At 46.3% G+C, this 16,682-nt stretch overlaps 1 protein-coding gene across 1 annotated transcript; it reads left to right on the forward strand.

Moving 5' to 3' along the window:
- The first annotated feature begins 1,666 nt into the window (after positions 1–1,666).
- On the forward strand, positions 1,667–5,070 carry RBM3 (RNA binding motif (RNP1, RRM) protein 3). Its single transcript, XM_005867996.2, has 7 exons — positions 1,667–1,772; positions 2,374–2,493; positions 2,706–2,812; positions 3,457–3,559; positions 3,663–3,756; positions 4,210–4,296; positions 4,463–5,070. Exons 2-6 carry the CDS (start codon positions 2,391–2,393, stop codon positions 4,268–4,270), a joined length of 468 nt encoding a protein of 155 aa, XP_005868058.1. The 5' UTR covers positions 1,667–1,772; positions 2,374–2,390; the 3' UTR covers positions 4,271–4,296; positions 4,463–5,070.
- Positions 5,071–16,682: the final 11,612 nt, after the last annotated feature.

Below are 16,682 nucleotides of genomic sequence, written 5' to 3' on the forward strand. Positions count from 1 at the left end.
CTGTCTATCTCTCTCCCTTCCTCTCTGTAAAAAATCAATAAAAAATATTTAAAAAATATTTTTTTAAAAAATTAAAATAGGTAAAAATGTAGATTTTATATGTAATCGTGCAAAAAGATACACATTAAACCCAATAGAATGGTAAACTGTGGGAAGGAGAAAGATTGTTGGGTGCAGGAATAAAAGAGAATTAATAAATTTAGGGGCTTTGCATGAAACAACAATGAGGGTGTGTCATGAATTGTGGAATATGATCAGAGATCAGACATTTTGAAAGGCAAACAAGTACTTCTTTTTTTTTTTTTTTTGCATGGGGGTCAGATTCTCTGAGGGCTATCTAATACCAGCATGAATGTGGACAGTGTGAAAACTGTTCACATAAACCCTGGGCATAGGAGATCTGAATATGGCAAAAGTCAGACAAGTTCATTTTGTAGATGTATATGATCCTGTACTCTGAAAATTAACAAATCTAGACTGTGTTTGAGGGGCTGACCCTTAGAATGTAAATTTCCATTCTATGGATGAGAAATTTAGTCTTTGAGGGAAACTAACCCATTTCTTCTTGGATGGGGACAGCAGAAATTGAGTCTGTCAAAGGTAGTTCGGACACTTGAAGGCTTCACAAGACCAAATTGTGGGTAATGGGACAGACACACTTTCCTTTGCATAAGTCCACTGTGTATTGTCAAAGTCCTTTCTGTGGATCAAGGGCTCAGCAACCCTGAGTGACAGCAAAAATTGTTGTGTGGACTGGGATTTACTTCCTCTGGAGATTGGAGCATCCTGTTTTTTAAAGAAGGCCCCTCGGGCGGTCTATTGGGGCAGGGGGCAGGGGGCGGCGGGGGGAATCAAGGATGGCTTCAGGAGGCTGTCAGATAAAGATGAGGGCTGAAGTCAGAAATGAGAAGAATGCCCAGCCGATGTGGCTCAATGATTGAGCGTCGACCTGTGAACCAGGAGGCTGCAGTTCGATTGTCAGTCAGGGCACACACCCAGGTTGCAGGCTGGATCCCCAGAGTGGGGCGTGCAGAAGGCAGTAGATCAATGATTCTCATCACTGATGTTTCTATTTCTCTCCCTCTCCCTCCCTGAAATCAATAAAAATATATTTTTAAAAAAAGAAATGAGAAGGAATGATGCCAGGTAAAAGGGTCCCGTGACAGGCGTGTAGATGTTAGGCACAGAGAAGAAAACCTAGAGGTCAGGATCAGACACAGAAAATGTTCGGTTTGATGTGAAGGGTGATGACATCAGAGAAACTGGAGGATTATCATCAGGCCCTGGAGGGATCATAAGGTTAGAGAAGTAGCAAGTGAATGGAGGTTATGCTAGTAGTGGCTGCCAGGTACGTCGTCAGGGACTTAGAAAAAGACTTATTCGGTGGTGAGAAAATCGTGGGAACCAATGGGGAAATGACGTCAAGGAAGTAAGGGCAGGGAAGGAAAGGGATGTGAGAGCCAAAAGGTTCGTGCGCAGAAGAGACGAAAACGGCTGGGGCCAATGGCGGGATACTTACGTCATAGCGCCCCGACCACACAAATCTCCGCCTCTGTTCCCGGAAGCATGCAGAGAACTTGGCTTCCTACGCCCGGCAGACCACTCCTCCCACCTCGCCCTCGCCGGCCTCAGCCAATGAGGGCGTGCGGGGCGACGTTCAGTGACGTGCACGCTACGTACGCTTTATTAAGCGTCTTCCCGCGCGATCTCCTCCTCAGTCGCTCTGCTCCTTGGCGGTAACTGTCCTTTCGGCTCTTTTACTGAACTTCCAGGTAAGTGGTGTCTGACTTAACGGAGCGGTCTCTCCTCGCCTCGCTGGTGTGCGCCGCGCCGGCCTAGAGCAAGGCGTGCAGGCGGGCAGAGGAGCGGCTTCGGACACGTAGGCTCGGGCTTCTTCGAGGCGGGCGGGTCCCGTGCTCCGAGGTTAAATTTTGGGTTTGGTGGTCTGCCGGCGCGCTGTGTCCTGGCACGAGGAGTGCCCGGAGGGGCTAGCGGAGTGACTTGGGCTGGGGTTGGTCTCGGTAGTGACCACGCGGCGGCCGAGAACGGGGGAGGGGGGGGGGCTTTTTCCCACGTGACCGCCGCCATCTTGTTCTGTGGGCGCACAGTGAACGCATGGACGTTCTGGGCCTGCGCTGTGCCACAAAATGACGGGCGTGGCGGCTGGGATGTTGTGGGCATGCGCGAAGGCGGCCCCCAAATGGCTGCCCCGCCGATTTCCGTCTTTTTGGGCTGCCTTCTTGGTTTCTCCTTGGTGACACCTTATTTTGTTGTTCGTGTCTGTTTTCTGTTCTCTCCATTTTTTCTCGTCGTGCTTTGTCCTCCAACCTTTCTCCCGCTTACACCCCACGATCTTCCGTGTTCTCCCCACAGGACTCGAATTCATTGCCATGTCCTCTGAAGAAGGGAAGCTCTTCGTTGGAGGGCTCAACTTCAACACCGACGAGCAGGCTCTGGAAGATCACTTCAGCAGCTTTGGGCCAATTTCCGAGGGTGAGCGGTGGGCCAGACCCATGAGGGGGTGGACAGTTACCGGAAGTCTGGGACCCTTCCGTTTCAGCAAACATTGAGAGCAAGGCCAGGGCCCCAGGCCTTCTTGTGCTACTTTTCCTTGCTGGGTTCTTAAGCGGTAGTTCAGGCTTTGGAGAACCGGATAACTTTTAATTGAGGATTGGTCACTTTTTGCTTCCTGGTCTCTTTCCCAGTGGTCGTTGTCAAGGACCGGGAGACTCAGCGATCCCGGGGTTTTGGCTTCATTACCTTCACCAATCCAGAGCATGCTTCAGATGCCATGAGAGCCATGAATGGAGAGGTGAGGCCTTTTACCTGCATTAGGGGTCCTGCCCCCGTCTCTACCACTTCCACCATTCTTTCTGTTTTTCCCTCTGTGTCTGCTAGGGGCAGCGCGGCCACCAAACCCCACAGTGCCCACTCACAGGAGCGTGACTGCCTTCTGTTCTAGGGGGTGGAGGGCAGCGGCAGACAGAGCCGGGCTGCCTGGGAGGCGACGACTGGTCCTGCATGAGGCCGAGAAGCCACCTGTGGATGGTTGACGTGCCCTGGGCTTAGGTAGTAGAGTCTGCAGATCTGCGGGCCTGGCCCGGAGAGGACCTCGTGAGTCTTCTGGGATGGACTCTGAAGCCTCAAACCAAGAGAGGTGTCTATCTAGCCCTAATAGTTGGGCAGCTTAGAGGAGTGGGGAGGAGAACTCACCTGAGTTCAGTGAAGATGTAAGTAGTAGCAGGGGAGCACGGTGGATTCAGGTCATTTTGTGGGATTCTATAGCTCCTGATAAGGCCATTCTGGTCAAAGGAGCTTGTTGTGGAACATAGCACCCAAAACTTGGTGCTCAGCAGGAGTTTCTGGGCTCTTTTGCCCACCTGCCCCGCCCACTCTTGACTCACCACTTCCCTGTGTGACCACCAACTTATCCTCTTTATGTTTCCTCGCACCTAGTCTCTGGATGGTCGCCAGATCCGAGTGGACCATGCTGGCAAGTCGGCCCGGGGCAGAGGTGGTGGCTTTGGAGCTCATGGGCGTGGTCGCAGCTACTCTAGAGGTAATGACAATGGTAAATTTGGTCATGTGGTATGGGGAAGAGCCACCCATTAGTGGCCTATGTCTGGGACAATTGCAATTTAAATATTTTTTGTCTACTGTAGGTGGTGGAGACCAGGGCTATGGGAGTGGCAGGTATGACAGTCGGCCTGGAGGATATGGCTATGGATATGGAAGATCCAGAGACTATGGTGGCAGGTGGGTAGCCAAGGGGTTGGGGTGCTCAGGTGGTGCTTGCTTTTCTCTCCTTAAGAGCTGGGCTGCCTGGGTGTGTATATCTATCTTACCTTGGTGTTACTAGAGTTTGTTTTACAAACCGTAATGAAACTGTAAAAACAAATATGAGGTATATTTTGAGTTGTGTGTAATGCGTTAATAAATTACAAGATCACATAATTGCAGTGTATGATAGGTAACATGTATGTTTTGTGCTGTGGTTAATTGTGTCTATTGCATTAATGTTTAATATGATTCAATGTGTTGTGTGAATTATATACCGTCTAATTGTGACTTCTATATAATGTTCATATGCTTAACATACCCTGTTTTGCACATTAACTATTATAAAATGTGCTGGAATATGTAAATAAGGTTTTCTATATTCTCGGGGTGTGCGATACATTTCCTGTAACACACTGTGTTTTTTCCCAGAAGCCAGGGTGGTTATGACCGCTACTCAGGAGGAAATTACAGAGACAATTATGACAACTGAGATGAGGCATACCACACCTAATGTAGGTGAGACTTGTATGGGAAAACCTGTCTCCCCTGTAATCTGCTGGCCATGGAGATGAGGGGGTGTCCTTGTTGTGAAGCCCTTGTATCTTTTATCAACCCCAGAAGGTAAGCATGTCAGCCTCTTTCTTCCTAACATCACAGCTCTTCCCCTTCTTACTGTTCTCAGATACACAAAACACAAGGAATAAAACTTCTGATCCAGGATCGTCCTTCCAAATGGCTGTATTTATAAAGAGTTTTGGAGCTGCACTGAAACAACTGTTTTAGTATGTCAACTTCTATTTTTGAATTGAGCTCCCAAGGTAGCTTGTTAAAGACCTTTTAGAAAGCTCCATGTGTTTTTATTTTTTTCTCTCCCATTTAAAGACAAATTCTGGAACATTTATAGAGTCTGGAATTTTTCCTTTTACCCGTTTTTTGTTTTAAGTCTGAGCTCTCAGGAGTGGTCCTGGCCAAAAAATTAAAATTTTGGCCAGACTGGCTCCCCCTCCCCCAGAAATAATGTGCATCTAAGAGACATTTTGTAAAACTTGTATACAGTGTTTATCATGGTTAAAAAGCAATTTCCAGATATAATTGCAATAAATCAAGAACCTGGTTACTTGGATTTTTTTTTTTTTACTGAAGATCACTGCCCTGATTATATAGAAGTTTCTTAAAATAATTATGAATGTCATTTTTTTAATACTGGAAGAAAAAATATTCTGTTGTGTTTCATGTAGTGTTTAGGATGTCTTTCATGGAGCTGATTAAAAAAATGATACCTAAAAAATTGATATTGCTGCTGCTTTTTCCTTACTCTGCCTAGCTTGTAATTTAAAAATAAAGATTGGGAAAGGAGACTTTGAGTAAAGAATTTAGGGGGTGGTGAGCAGGGACTGCTCAAAGGGCAAATAGCTCTAGAGTTTGGGGCTGGTATATATATGGAAAAGAATACTAAACTCACTTTAGAGTGAGGGTCCCAGGAGAATCCTGGTTTAAGAACAGAATTCTAAGCTCAAACTGGATTCTGCTGCTTCCCAGCTATTTGACTTTGTGGGTCATTTAACCTGTGTGCCTCAGCCCCCTGGGCATTTTACCTTTTCTGTTGAGGGTAAAGTACATTTATTAGGCATATACAGCCATAGACAACCATTGGCCAACCCTTCAGTCACAGATTCAGTGCTAAGGTGGTTGCAATGGCTTGTCCAGTTTTGTACCTTTGACTAGGCTTGAGTTCCTGGACAACCTGAACTACCTTATGCTCTCATTCCTGGGACATGCCTTTCATGGACTGATCCTGCCTCCCCAATATAGTATTAGAAAGTGAGGCCTTTGGAGAGTGACGTGGATTAAAATGTCATGAGAGTGAGAACTTCATGATATAATAGTTTGCCTCCTTGCTCAGCTTTGCCATGAGGATACAAGAAGGCATTCTTTTTTTAAAATATATTTTTATTGATTTCAGAGAGAGAAACATCAATGATGATTTCAGAGAGAGAGAAACATCTATGATGAGAGAGAATCATGGATCGCTGCCTCCTGCATGCCCCCAACTGAGGATCAAACCTGCCACCCAGGCGTGTGCCCTTGACCAGAATCTTCAGTCTGCAGTCTAACACTATCCACTGAGCAAAACCAGCTAGGGTCCACAAGAAGGCATTCTGAAAGGGCCCCACCATAGCTGAACCATGCTGGTACCCTGATCTTGAATTTTCAATCTCCAGAATTGAGAAATTTCTGTTAATAAGCCACCCAGTGTATGGTACTATTAAAGCAGCCCAAACTGACAGCATGGGTCCCTGTATTGGGAATGCCAGTAAGGGCAGCCTGCTTCCCAGGTCTGGACCCTCCTTTCTCCCATCCAGATGGTCCTACCTAGCCCACTGAGCAAGGTAAAGACATTGTCCTACCCTCACCATTTGGGTACTTGGTCTGAGTAGGCATTCTGTGCTGGACCTGCAAGGAGCTAAGGTAGTGGACCATTATTACAGCCTTGTTGGAGTGAGGAGGGGTTTCCCTGCACCTCAGGGAGTAAAGTGTCCTCACCCCCTGTGCAGCCTGAGAATCCCATCAACTGTTAAGTTCTTCAACAAAACGATCCCCTAAATTACATTAATAAATAGCCTCCTAGACCTGAATGACAACTTGATCAACTTGCTCTTCTCCTGGTTTCGGAAAGTGCCTTGTAATCCAGCCCAGGGAGGGCACTAAGGAAGGGCCTAGAGACCTCAGGGCTGCTTTTCTCTGGCATTAAAATTCCTAATCAATAAAGTTTCCAGACAAAAGTGCCAATTATTCCTCCACTTCAGTTTTAGCATCTCACTAATGTGCATGTTTCCCAAGAACCCACAGAAATGAGACATACAAACATTTAAAGGTCCCTTGAGAGCCTGTGTCCCAAGGCCTGTGAAGAGCTATCTGTTACAAACATCCCATGACCACCCCCACCTCTGCAAGGTCCCAAATAAATCCTAAGCCCTGCCCTTCCCACCCCATGTGAACTGAATCCCTTCAGACCTTGCTTCCTACCTTCATTTTGCTTCAGGTTCAACGTGTAAAATGGAGATAGTTCCCCATCTGATGGAGTTAAGGGTCCCTGATACTGCCCCCATTCTAGATGTAGAAGTGTAGAAAACTTCCAAATAGCCTTTCATTTTTTTAAAATATATTTGTATTGATTTCAGAGAGGAAGGGAGAAACATCAATGATGAGGGGGAATCATTGATCAGCTGCCTCCTACAGGCCCCTTACTGGGGATCAAGCCCACAATCTGGCATGTGTCCTTGACCGGAATCAAACCCAGGACCCTTCAGTCCACAGGCCAATGCTCTATCCACTGAGCCACACCAGCTAGGACCTGAAGAACCTTTTAAAAAATGCTGTGAATACTTCAGGCATGTTAAAAAAAACATTGGATAAGGATCACTACCAGTGTTCCTGCCACTCCTGCTTATCAAGACAAAACTTGCCACGTCCCTGCCCAGCTGCATACCTCTTCCATCTCCCTTCCCTGGCTAACAAGGACCACGATCCCTTGTAATTCAGACTGCCCCAATATCTGGAAAACCAGAAGGGATTTTTTTTTTCAACATACAATGAATGCCCAAAGACCATTAGGGCTTATAAATTGTTTTTTTTTTTTCATCCATGGCAGTGTTCTACATAAACATTTTTAATAGGCCATCAAGTCAAAATTTTAAACTTTTAACACGCATCTCTGAAAGTTTAGTTTCACAAGCACAGAATTTGCAGTCTATTTTAAACTTTATGACTGCAATCCATAGTATGGAGTACGTTTTTCCTCACTGGAGTCCTGTCCATTAATTTGTGTAAGTGGAAGGAAGCTTTAATGATGAAATATGTAAAGTCCCCTGATGGCTCCTAGTTTATTGTACTTTAACAAAGTCAGCTGGCCCCAAATCACTCAAATGCTTATGGAGGCTGCAGTTTGAAAAATACTATGTTTAGTTCTGGCCAATGTGGCTTGTTTGGTTGGAGCGTCATGGGTTTGGTTCCTAGTCGGCACGAATGCGGGAGGCAACTAACTGATGGGTTTCTCACATTGATGTTTCCCTTCCTTTCTTAAATCAATTTTTTAAAAAACATTCTCGCCCTAGCCGGTTTGGCTCAGTGGATAAAGTGCCGGCCTGCGGACCAAAGGGTCCCGAGTTCGATTCTGGTCAAGGGCACATACCTTGGTTGCAGGGTCCTCCCCGGCCTGGGCCCTGGTTTCAGGAGGCAACCAGTCGATGTGTTTCTCTCACATCAGTGTTTCTGTCTTTCCCTCTCCCACTCTCCCCAAAAATCAATGGAAAAATCCTTGTATGCATATATGCATAACCCATGGACACAGACAATAGAATGCTGAAGGCCTGGGGCGGGGGTGGGCTGGAGGGAGTCAATGGGGGAAAAAAGGGGATGTATGAAATACTTTCAACAATAAATATTTATTTAAAAAAAGAGAAAGAAACCATTGGGATCAAAGTGATCCAACTTGGTTCACTTGATATCAGCCATGCTGCACACCCCGTACTGGGGATTGGGGATGTGCCCGCAACCAAGGTACATGCCCTTGACTGGAATCAAACCTGGGACCTTTCAGTCCACAGGCCGACGCTCTATCCACTGAGCCAAACCAGATAGGACAACAATAAAGATTTTAAAGAAACAAATTGGAATAGGGAAAAAATAAAAACCTGTCTCTGTAAGATTAATATGCATTAAATGAGTCAAGACATGGGAAACATCTAGAATAGTGTCTGGTAGTTAAATGTAGTCAGTAAGTGTTATGTGTGCCATGTAATAGTAGGCACACAGCAAAGAATATACAAATTTCTTTCCCTCGGGAATCAGGCTTGTATTGATGGGGTCCATGGACAATAAAGTAGTAAACCAGTACGTAATGGAACATTAGGGTGTGGCAAGCATTAAGGAAAATGAAACGGAATGGAGAGTGAGGGGATGTGCTATTTACACAAAGTGGTCAGGGGAGGCAACTCAGGGGAAGACACTTTACAATAGAGATGCAGATAGAGGGAGAGCAAGCGAGGAGGAGGAGATGGGGGTAGGGCAATGGTTCCGCCATGGCGTTTTGGCTGTCTTGCACATCTCCGCATAAGCCAGGTAGGCAAGTTTATCTAAGAATTGGCAGAACACTCTGATCTTCGGAACATAGAGCCTGACAGGCTTGTGAGGAAATGCTTGGAGGCCAGCTCTCATTAACCTCCCTGTCTACCAAAGAGACTGTCCTGAAACAGTTTTTCATCCCCTGAGGTTCTGATGAGGTAGGAGGCGTTCTGTCCTTCTCCCCAACTCAGGGCTGTGAAACTGCTCAGCGTGGAATCAGTTTCTCTGCAGCAGGGTGTCGTACCACTTCTGCTGCAGTCATCGGGCCCCCTTTGTTTCAGTGTCACCCACACAAGGAACGTGAGCTGGCATCTGTGGCTATTCTTTTTTTTTTTTTTTAATGAACCTATTTTGTTTTCTTTTTTTATTAATCCTCGCCCGAGGATATTTTTTTTTCATTGATTTTTAGAGAGAGTGGAAGGGAGAGGGAGAGACAGAAACATCGATGTGAGAGAGACACATCAATTGGTTGCCTCCTGCACACACCCCAATTAGGGCCGGGGAACCTGCAACTGAGGTACATGCCCTTGACCGGAATTGAACCTGGGACCCTTCAGTCTGTGGGCCGATGCTCTATCCACTGAACTAAACCAACTAGGGCTATTCTTGCTTTTGCTATCTATGTAAAGTAGCAAACACCTGAATCAAGCAAGGGCTGGTCTCTTTAATGGCCAAATCTGTCAGCTTTGCTCTGGGAAAGAATTACAGGCAGAAGAAAATGCAAGCAAGTACAAAGGCCCTGAGGTGGGAGCTTGCTTGGTGTGTGATTAACAAGGTCAGTGCACAGGAGCAGAGAGAGCCAGAAGGCAGATGGCAGGAGGTGAGGTTGGAGAGGTGACGGGGCCTGGTCCTGTGGGCCCTCACTGGCCACAGGGAGGACTTTGGCCTTTTCTCTGAGAGAGCTGGAGCCACAACAGGGGTCTGAGCAGAGGAGGGCTTTGGGCTCACGGGTTGTAACAGGACCCTCTGGCTGCTGTGAGGACAGATGGGGAGGGAGCCAGGCGGAAGCAGTGAGGAGGCCCCTGCAGTAGTGCAGGTGGTGGAGGCAGTGGACATGGTGAGGACAGGTTGGATTCTTTTTTTTTTATTATTCCTTTTTTTTAAATATATTTTTTTATTGATTTCAGAGAGAGAGAGAAACATCAATGATGAGAGAGACTGATCAGCTGCCCCCCCTCTCCCTTTCTGAAATCAATAAAAAATATATATTTTTAAAACCTCAAATCCCATTACCGGAGTATAGAGCATTTTCTTCATCAATTTGAGCGAGAGAAAGAGAAACGTCAATTTGTTGTTCCACCTGTTGATGCATTCATTGGTTCGTTCTTGTATGTGCTCTGACTGGGGATCACACTTGCAACCTTGGCTATTGGGATGATGCTCTAACCAGCTGAGTTACCTGGCCAGGGCTGGAGGTTTGATTCTTGATACCTTCTGAAGGTGGCAAAAGAAAAAGCAAGCGAGTACAAAGGCCCTGGCAGGATTGGATTTGCTGACAGATCAAGTGAGGAGAGTAGGGAGAGAGAAAGTACTTGTTATGAATCTGCACTGGAGGACCTCACACGGAGGAGTTTGGCATTTGGTGTTAAATTGTGTAGTGATTAAGAACAAGGATTCTGCAGCCAGGCTACCTGGGTGCAAGTTCAACTCCATTGCTTACTGTGTGATCTTGGGCAAGTAACTCTTTGCCTCCATTTCCCCATCTGTGACATGGGATAACAATTGTACCATCTTCATAGGGTTGTTGTGAAGAACGGAAGGTTTTCTATGTCTGTAAAGTGAGTATAGCAGTACCTGGCACAGCACGCTTGGTATTAATAATATTACTGTGGGATGTGTTGACGTGTTCTCTGCGTGAGTACGCTCCAGATCCCAGGAACAGTTTGTGCAGTTTTCAAAGGATGTGCAATTAAGTCAGTGTGGCTAGAACATACCCTGACGACAGAGGAAGAGCAACAAGGGACAAAGTTGGAGAGGATGCCTAAGAGATCAGCTTCTCCCCATAGCAGGGGGGGTGGGGGGGCTACTGTGAATTTCAGTGCAGGAGGTTGGAAGAAAGGAGAAGAAATTGATTAGGCACTAGATGCAGGGGGATGTACAGAGAGAGGAGAGAGAGGAATGGGGGCACTATTGTCAACACTGCTGGCTGGTTACCAAGTGGTCTCTGGTGTCCAGGATGAGAAACAGGCCAGTTCTACTTCCTGCCAGGGTCCAGATGCTAGTTCTCAAATTTTCTACTTCTGTGACCATAAGAAGTAAACCCCTTGAAGGATCACTTTCCTCATCTTCAAAGTGGGGCTCAGTACTGCACTTACCTCATTAGGGTGGTTGTGACAATTACATGAGATGGATGTAGTAAGAGCTCATTAAAGTCAGTCTATCGCCAAAACCAGGCCGGGCTTATCCCAGGAAAGAAAGGGTGGCTTAACATTCTAAAAGCAATAAGATGCATGCATTTCAGTGTATTGACAGAAAAAGATGAGAAGAACCAAGAGCTGTGCTCATTTAGCTATATTGCCTAGGACTGAGGTACCAAACCCAGGGTCCAGTCTTTCCCAGGCCCACAGTCTGGCCCTGAAGCTCTCACTGAGTAAAAGGAATTCCAAACTTTAAAAAAATATATAGCCCTGGCTGGTTTGGCTCAGTGGATGGAGCGTCAACCTGCGCACTGAAGGGTCCTGGATTCGATTCCAGTCAAGGGCACATGCCCAGGTTGCAGGCTCCGTGCCCAGTAGGGGGTGTGCAGGAGGTAGCTGATCAATGATTCTCATCATTGATGTTTCTATGTTTCTCCCTTCCTCTCTGAAATCAATAAAAATATTTTTTTAAAAAATAATAAATTTACATATATACATATACACACACACTAGGGGCTCAGTGCATGAATTCATGCACCTTGAAAGGAACTGTGGGCAGCAAGGGTGCGGTGGGCAGAGGGGCACTGCCCCTGCCCCTGCCTATCCCCTCCCGCTGCGGCCCCAGTTGGTTCCCTGTCTGCCAGCAGCCCTGTTCCCACCGCCGCCACTGCTCACACCTGCTGATGGCGCTGAACAATTGGGGCCAGCGCCGGGCACAAGTAGCAGGTGCCAGTGGCAGCTCTGGCGCTGGCAGCGGGTGTGAGCAGGGCCGGCAGCAGGTACAAGTGCCAGGCAGGACCGCGGTGTGCGGAAGCAAAGAATTTTCAGTAACCACCAGAGGCTCGCCCCGATGACAGTGACCGGCGCCCCACCTTGTTCTTACGCCCCCCACTCACCTGCTCCATCATCCCACCGCAGCGTGTTCCATGCTCTGCCACCTGCTGCTGACTCCCATCATGTTCCTTGTGCACCCCCTGGTCATCAGCGCACATCATAGCAACCGGTTGTTCGGTTATTCCACCAGTTGGTCTATTTGCATATTAGGGTTTTATATATAGATAGATTATATATACTTTTTAATATATCTATATTGATTTCAGAGAGGAAGGGAGACGGAGAGAGAGATAGAAACATCAATGATGAGAGAGAATTATTGATCGGCTGCCTCCTGCATATCCCACACAGGGGATCGAGCCCCAAACTGGGCATGTGCCCTGACCAGGAATCAAACCATGACCTTCATAGGTCAATGCTCAAACACTGAGCCATGCTGGCCGGGCAGGAATTGTGATCTTAAGAGCAGAGCAGCCCCAGTACTAGCCCTGCAAAGTGATTCTCCCCTTTTGGGAATCAGTCACTGACTGGCCTCACTGGCCTTGCCCACACATTCAGCCTTCAGAGCTTTGTGTCTATTGCTCCTTTTTATTCAGGTTCCAGTTTAAATTTATCATTCTTCCCCCTCCCTCCACAGCTTAGCAACACTAAGGGGACTATTTTAATGATAGTAAGTACTGATTTATAAATGATTGTCATTATTGTTTATCTTTCCAGCTAAAATGGCAGCTCCATGAGACTGGAGACCATTTGTCTGAGTTACTGCTGCTGCCCCAGTGCCTGGTACCTAGCAGGGGCTTGATTGATATGTGTTGGAAGGCTGGCTCCCTGTTTCAACTTGCCGGGGGTGTTCAAGTGGTCTGGGAGGCTTTTCCCAACTGCAGGAAGCTTGTTTCTGACTCAGGCTATGGAGAGTTATATCACCATTAAGACTTCAAGAATGGGCCCAGCTGCCGTGGCTCAGTGGTTGAGCCTCGACCTATGAACCAAGAGATCAAGGTTCTCTCCCGGTCAGAGACATGCCCGGGTTGCAGGCTGGATCTCCAGTGTGGGGCTTGCAGGAGGCAGCCCATCCATGAGTCTCTCTCATCATTAATTTTTTTTTCTCTCTCTCTCCCTCTCCCTCTCTCTGAAATCAATAAAACACTTTTTAAAAAAGACTTTGAGGATTGTGAGAACTTTGGCTTCAGAGGCAAATGTTTCCCCATGAGGAAAAAATAAAATTTTAAGTTATGACTTTATCTCTCAACCCCCACTTGTCCCATTTAGGAAGAAACTTCAGGGATGAGATAAGTGAATAAGGACTTGGTGTCTGCACTCCAGTTATACTTCAGCTCCATGTCTCCCCAAATTTCACTCTCTGGCCTTGATTCTTGGCACCCCAAATGACCCAGGTTTTCCTTCAAATCATGCTCCTGTTTGTTCCTGAAGATTGGCCCAACTTCTGGTTTCATTTTAGCCTCTGTTAGTAATGAAAAGTGGACACTGACAGTGTGGTTCAATGCTCACCTTTGCATTTCTAAACTCTGGGGGCTGGATAGACAGAAGGTACATGAAGGAAGGAGGAATCCAGAACAGACGTGACCCCTGCCTGTTTCTGCCACCATTTAAGTCGCTACTGTGATGTGGTGTGATCTTGAAACAGCTCTGGTTTACCTGTCTTTTCTGTCCAAATCTGTTTTAGTTTGTTCGTTTGGCTAGGACCCTCAGCTGTCATTCTGACAGTGAAATAACCCTGATCCTATTAGAGTGAATAGGACTTGTGGTCCTCTGTGGTCTTGAGCTTCTTTTCTAGAAGTCATGATTATAACCAATGTCACTCACAACCTTCAGGAATAGATTATCATGACTTGATACCTCCAGTCCTGAGACCCTCCTTTCCCCACCCAGTGTGACCTGCCATTCATGCTGATAAACTCTGCCTCTTTCCAAAAACTGAAAGTGCTTTCTATCATTAGCTTATTGTTCAAAACCTATTTTTAAGCCAATGAGAGTGTGTAAATGCTTAGAAAAGAACAAAAATTGAAAAAATGCAGAGTACATAACAGATGCAGGAGGCAGCTGTGGTCATTCTAATTCACATTATTTCTTCACCAGATCTACCTCTGGCAGATGGATCTGCTATTGGGAAGAGTTTTTATTATTTATTTTGTTTTTTGTTGGTTTGTTTTTTCCCTTGGGAAAAGTTTTTAGATCAACTAACAGGACCAGCCAGCGTGGCTCCGTGCTTGAGTATCAACCTATGGAATCATGAGGTCATGATTTGATTCGGTAGGGTTGTGGGCTCGACCAAGCCCATCAGTGATTCTCATCATTGATATTTCTCTCTCATTCTCCCTCTCTGAAGTCAATAAAAATATATTTTAAAAAAGAATCAATTCTGGCAGTGAGACAGTCAGTCTCCCTGGCATCTCTGACTTTCTTGTGATTTCTTCCCACCATGTTTCTTTTTTCTTTTTTTAAAAAATTCTTGCCTAGCCAGCATGGTTCAGTGGTTGAGCATCAACCTATGAACCAGGAGGTCCCAGGTTCAATTCCCAGTCAGGGCATATGCCCGGGTTGCAGGCTCGATCCCCAGTATGTGGCGTGCAGGAGGCAGCCAAGCAATGATTTTCTCTCACCATTGATGTTTTTCTCTCTCTCCCTCTCCCTTCCTCTCTGAAATCAACACAAATATATTTTTAAAAATATTTCTTCTTTTTCCATCAGGTTTATTTAAAAGATGATTGGTGGGATGAAGGGGCAAGGCTCTGTCCAGAGAGGGTCCAGGTGAATGGGAAAGGCATTGATCACAGCACCCTTTGTGGTAAAATTGACATGGGAAAAAACCCAATGCTGTCACAAATAGGGTATCAGTTCAATAAAAATGTCACCCTTTAACTCCCTGGGCTTCAGATTTTGTCATCTGTAAAATGGGGATAGTAATAATATCCACAACATTCAGTTATTAGGATTAAATGGATTGATACATATAAATCACCTTCAACAGTGTCCAGCACATTCTCCAATAAATGTTAGCGGTTACACATTTGTGCAGTGAAATAGTTTACTCTTCAGCAATCATGAAATAGAAGGGTATTTAATATCCTGGAAAGACACCGGTAGTTTAGGTACATGGCAAGGGATGTGCCAAATCAATACAATGCAGTATAGTCTATTTTTGTTAGTACACACAAAAAAAGGGCAATATGCTTTTTAAAAAATGTTATTTTAATCCTCACCCAATGAGTGAGAATATATTTCCCATTGATATTTAGAGAGAGTGGAAAGGATGGGTGAGGGGGAGAGAGAGAGACATCGTGCTCCAACCAGGGGTGGAGGACTGAACCTGCAACCAAAGTACTTGCCCTTGACCAGGAATCGAACCGGAGACCCTTTCGTTCACAGGCCAATGCTCTAACCATTGAGCAAAACTGGCCAGGGTGGCAATATGCTTTTGGATGTGTCTCCTTGTTTCAGGTGGCTTTAGAACATTTTTCAGATTATGGTATTTGTGATAAAAATCGTGTAAAAAATCACAATTTTGAGAATTGTAGCAGTTGATGTTAAGATCCAATAGGAAGCTACTTAAACCTTGTATTTCAACTTTGTAAATTGTATATCCTGACCACTTTAAGATGAATAGCGATGCAGCTTCCGGTAGAAGTTGAAATAAGGACGATTCGGATAGGCTCCTGAGATTGTTGTGCCTAATTATTTGCAGACTCATGCCCAAACCGTTGCCTAGGAGCATCAAGCCCAGCGCACCCCTCCACCCCCACCCTCCCCACACACACTCCCATCCTTCCCACAGAACGGACTCTTCTCATCCGGGAGTGTCCAGAGGCCCATCAATCGCTCTAAGAACTGGAGAACTTTGTAGGGGGCCTGTGCATGTGTGATGGTTTTATTCTATGCTTCAGATCTTGCTTGGCTAAGATTGTGCTGCTAAAAAGCAGTTTATACACCACTCCTTTAAAAGAAAATCGGCCTGGCCTGGGTGGTTCAGTGGTTGAGCATCGACCTATGAACCAGGAGGTCCCGGCTGGATTCCGGTCAGGGCCTACGTCTGCGTGGGCTCAATCCCCAGTGTGGGGCGTGCAGGGTGCAGGAGGCCCATCCATGATTCTCTCTCAGCATTGATGTTTCTGTCTCTCTCCCTCTCCCTTCCTCTCTGAAATCAACAAAAATATATTATAAAAAAGAAAATCCTGTTTCTGTTTCTGAAAGTCATATTTCTGATTTTTAGTGAGTGATTCGCATCCTTGCCCCTGGACATTATTCTTGTCTATAAAAAGGGCTCTTAGGGGGTGGGAATGGATTGAATTTAAGGGGCGGAGGCCCCGCCCTTGTGCCGGAAGCCACCGTCCCTTAGTGCGCCTGCGTGGTTCTCCCACACTTCGGGGAGGATTCCTATCCGTTCCTTCTACACTTGGCAGCTCTTCCTGGCAGCAGGCAGCCATCTTGCCTGGAGCTTGAGAGAGGGAGGAGACAGTAGGGAAGGGTGACTCCGGTCTCAGGGCCGCCCCGGGGGCCTTGCGAGCCGGAGGCAGCCCCTGAGGTGGTCCCTGATCCAGGGCCCCGTCTTGGACCCGAAAAGGGAAGGCG

Source organism: Myotis brandtii, unplaced genomic scaffold (assembly GCF_000412655.1).
Source record: "Myotis brandtii unplaced genomic scaffold, ASM41265v1 scaffold2579, whole genome shotgun sequence".
Classification (NCBI taxonomy): Eukaryota; Metazoa; Chordata; class Mammalia; order Chiroptera; family Vespertilionidae; genus Myotis; species Myotis brandtii.

Bases quoted from the DNA above. Each gene is read 5' to 3' on its own strand.
- RBM3 (XM_005867996.2), top strand. From the start codon at position 2,391: ATGTCCTCTGAAGAAGGGAAGCTCTTCGTTGGAGGGCTCAACTTCAAC. The intron at 2,813-3,456 runs GTGAGGCCTTTT...CCTCGCACCTAG, and splicing joins TGAGAGCCATGAATGGAGAG to TCTCTGGATGGTCGCCAGAT. The intron at 3,560-3,662 runs GTAATGACAATG...TGTCTACTGTAG, and splicing joins TGGTCGCAGCTACTCTAGAG to GTGGTGGAGACCAGGGCTAT.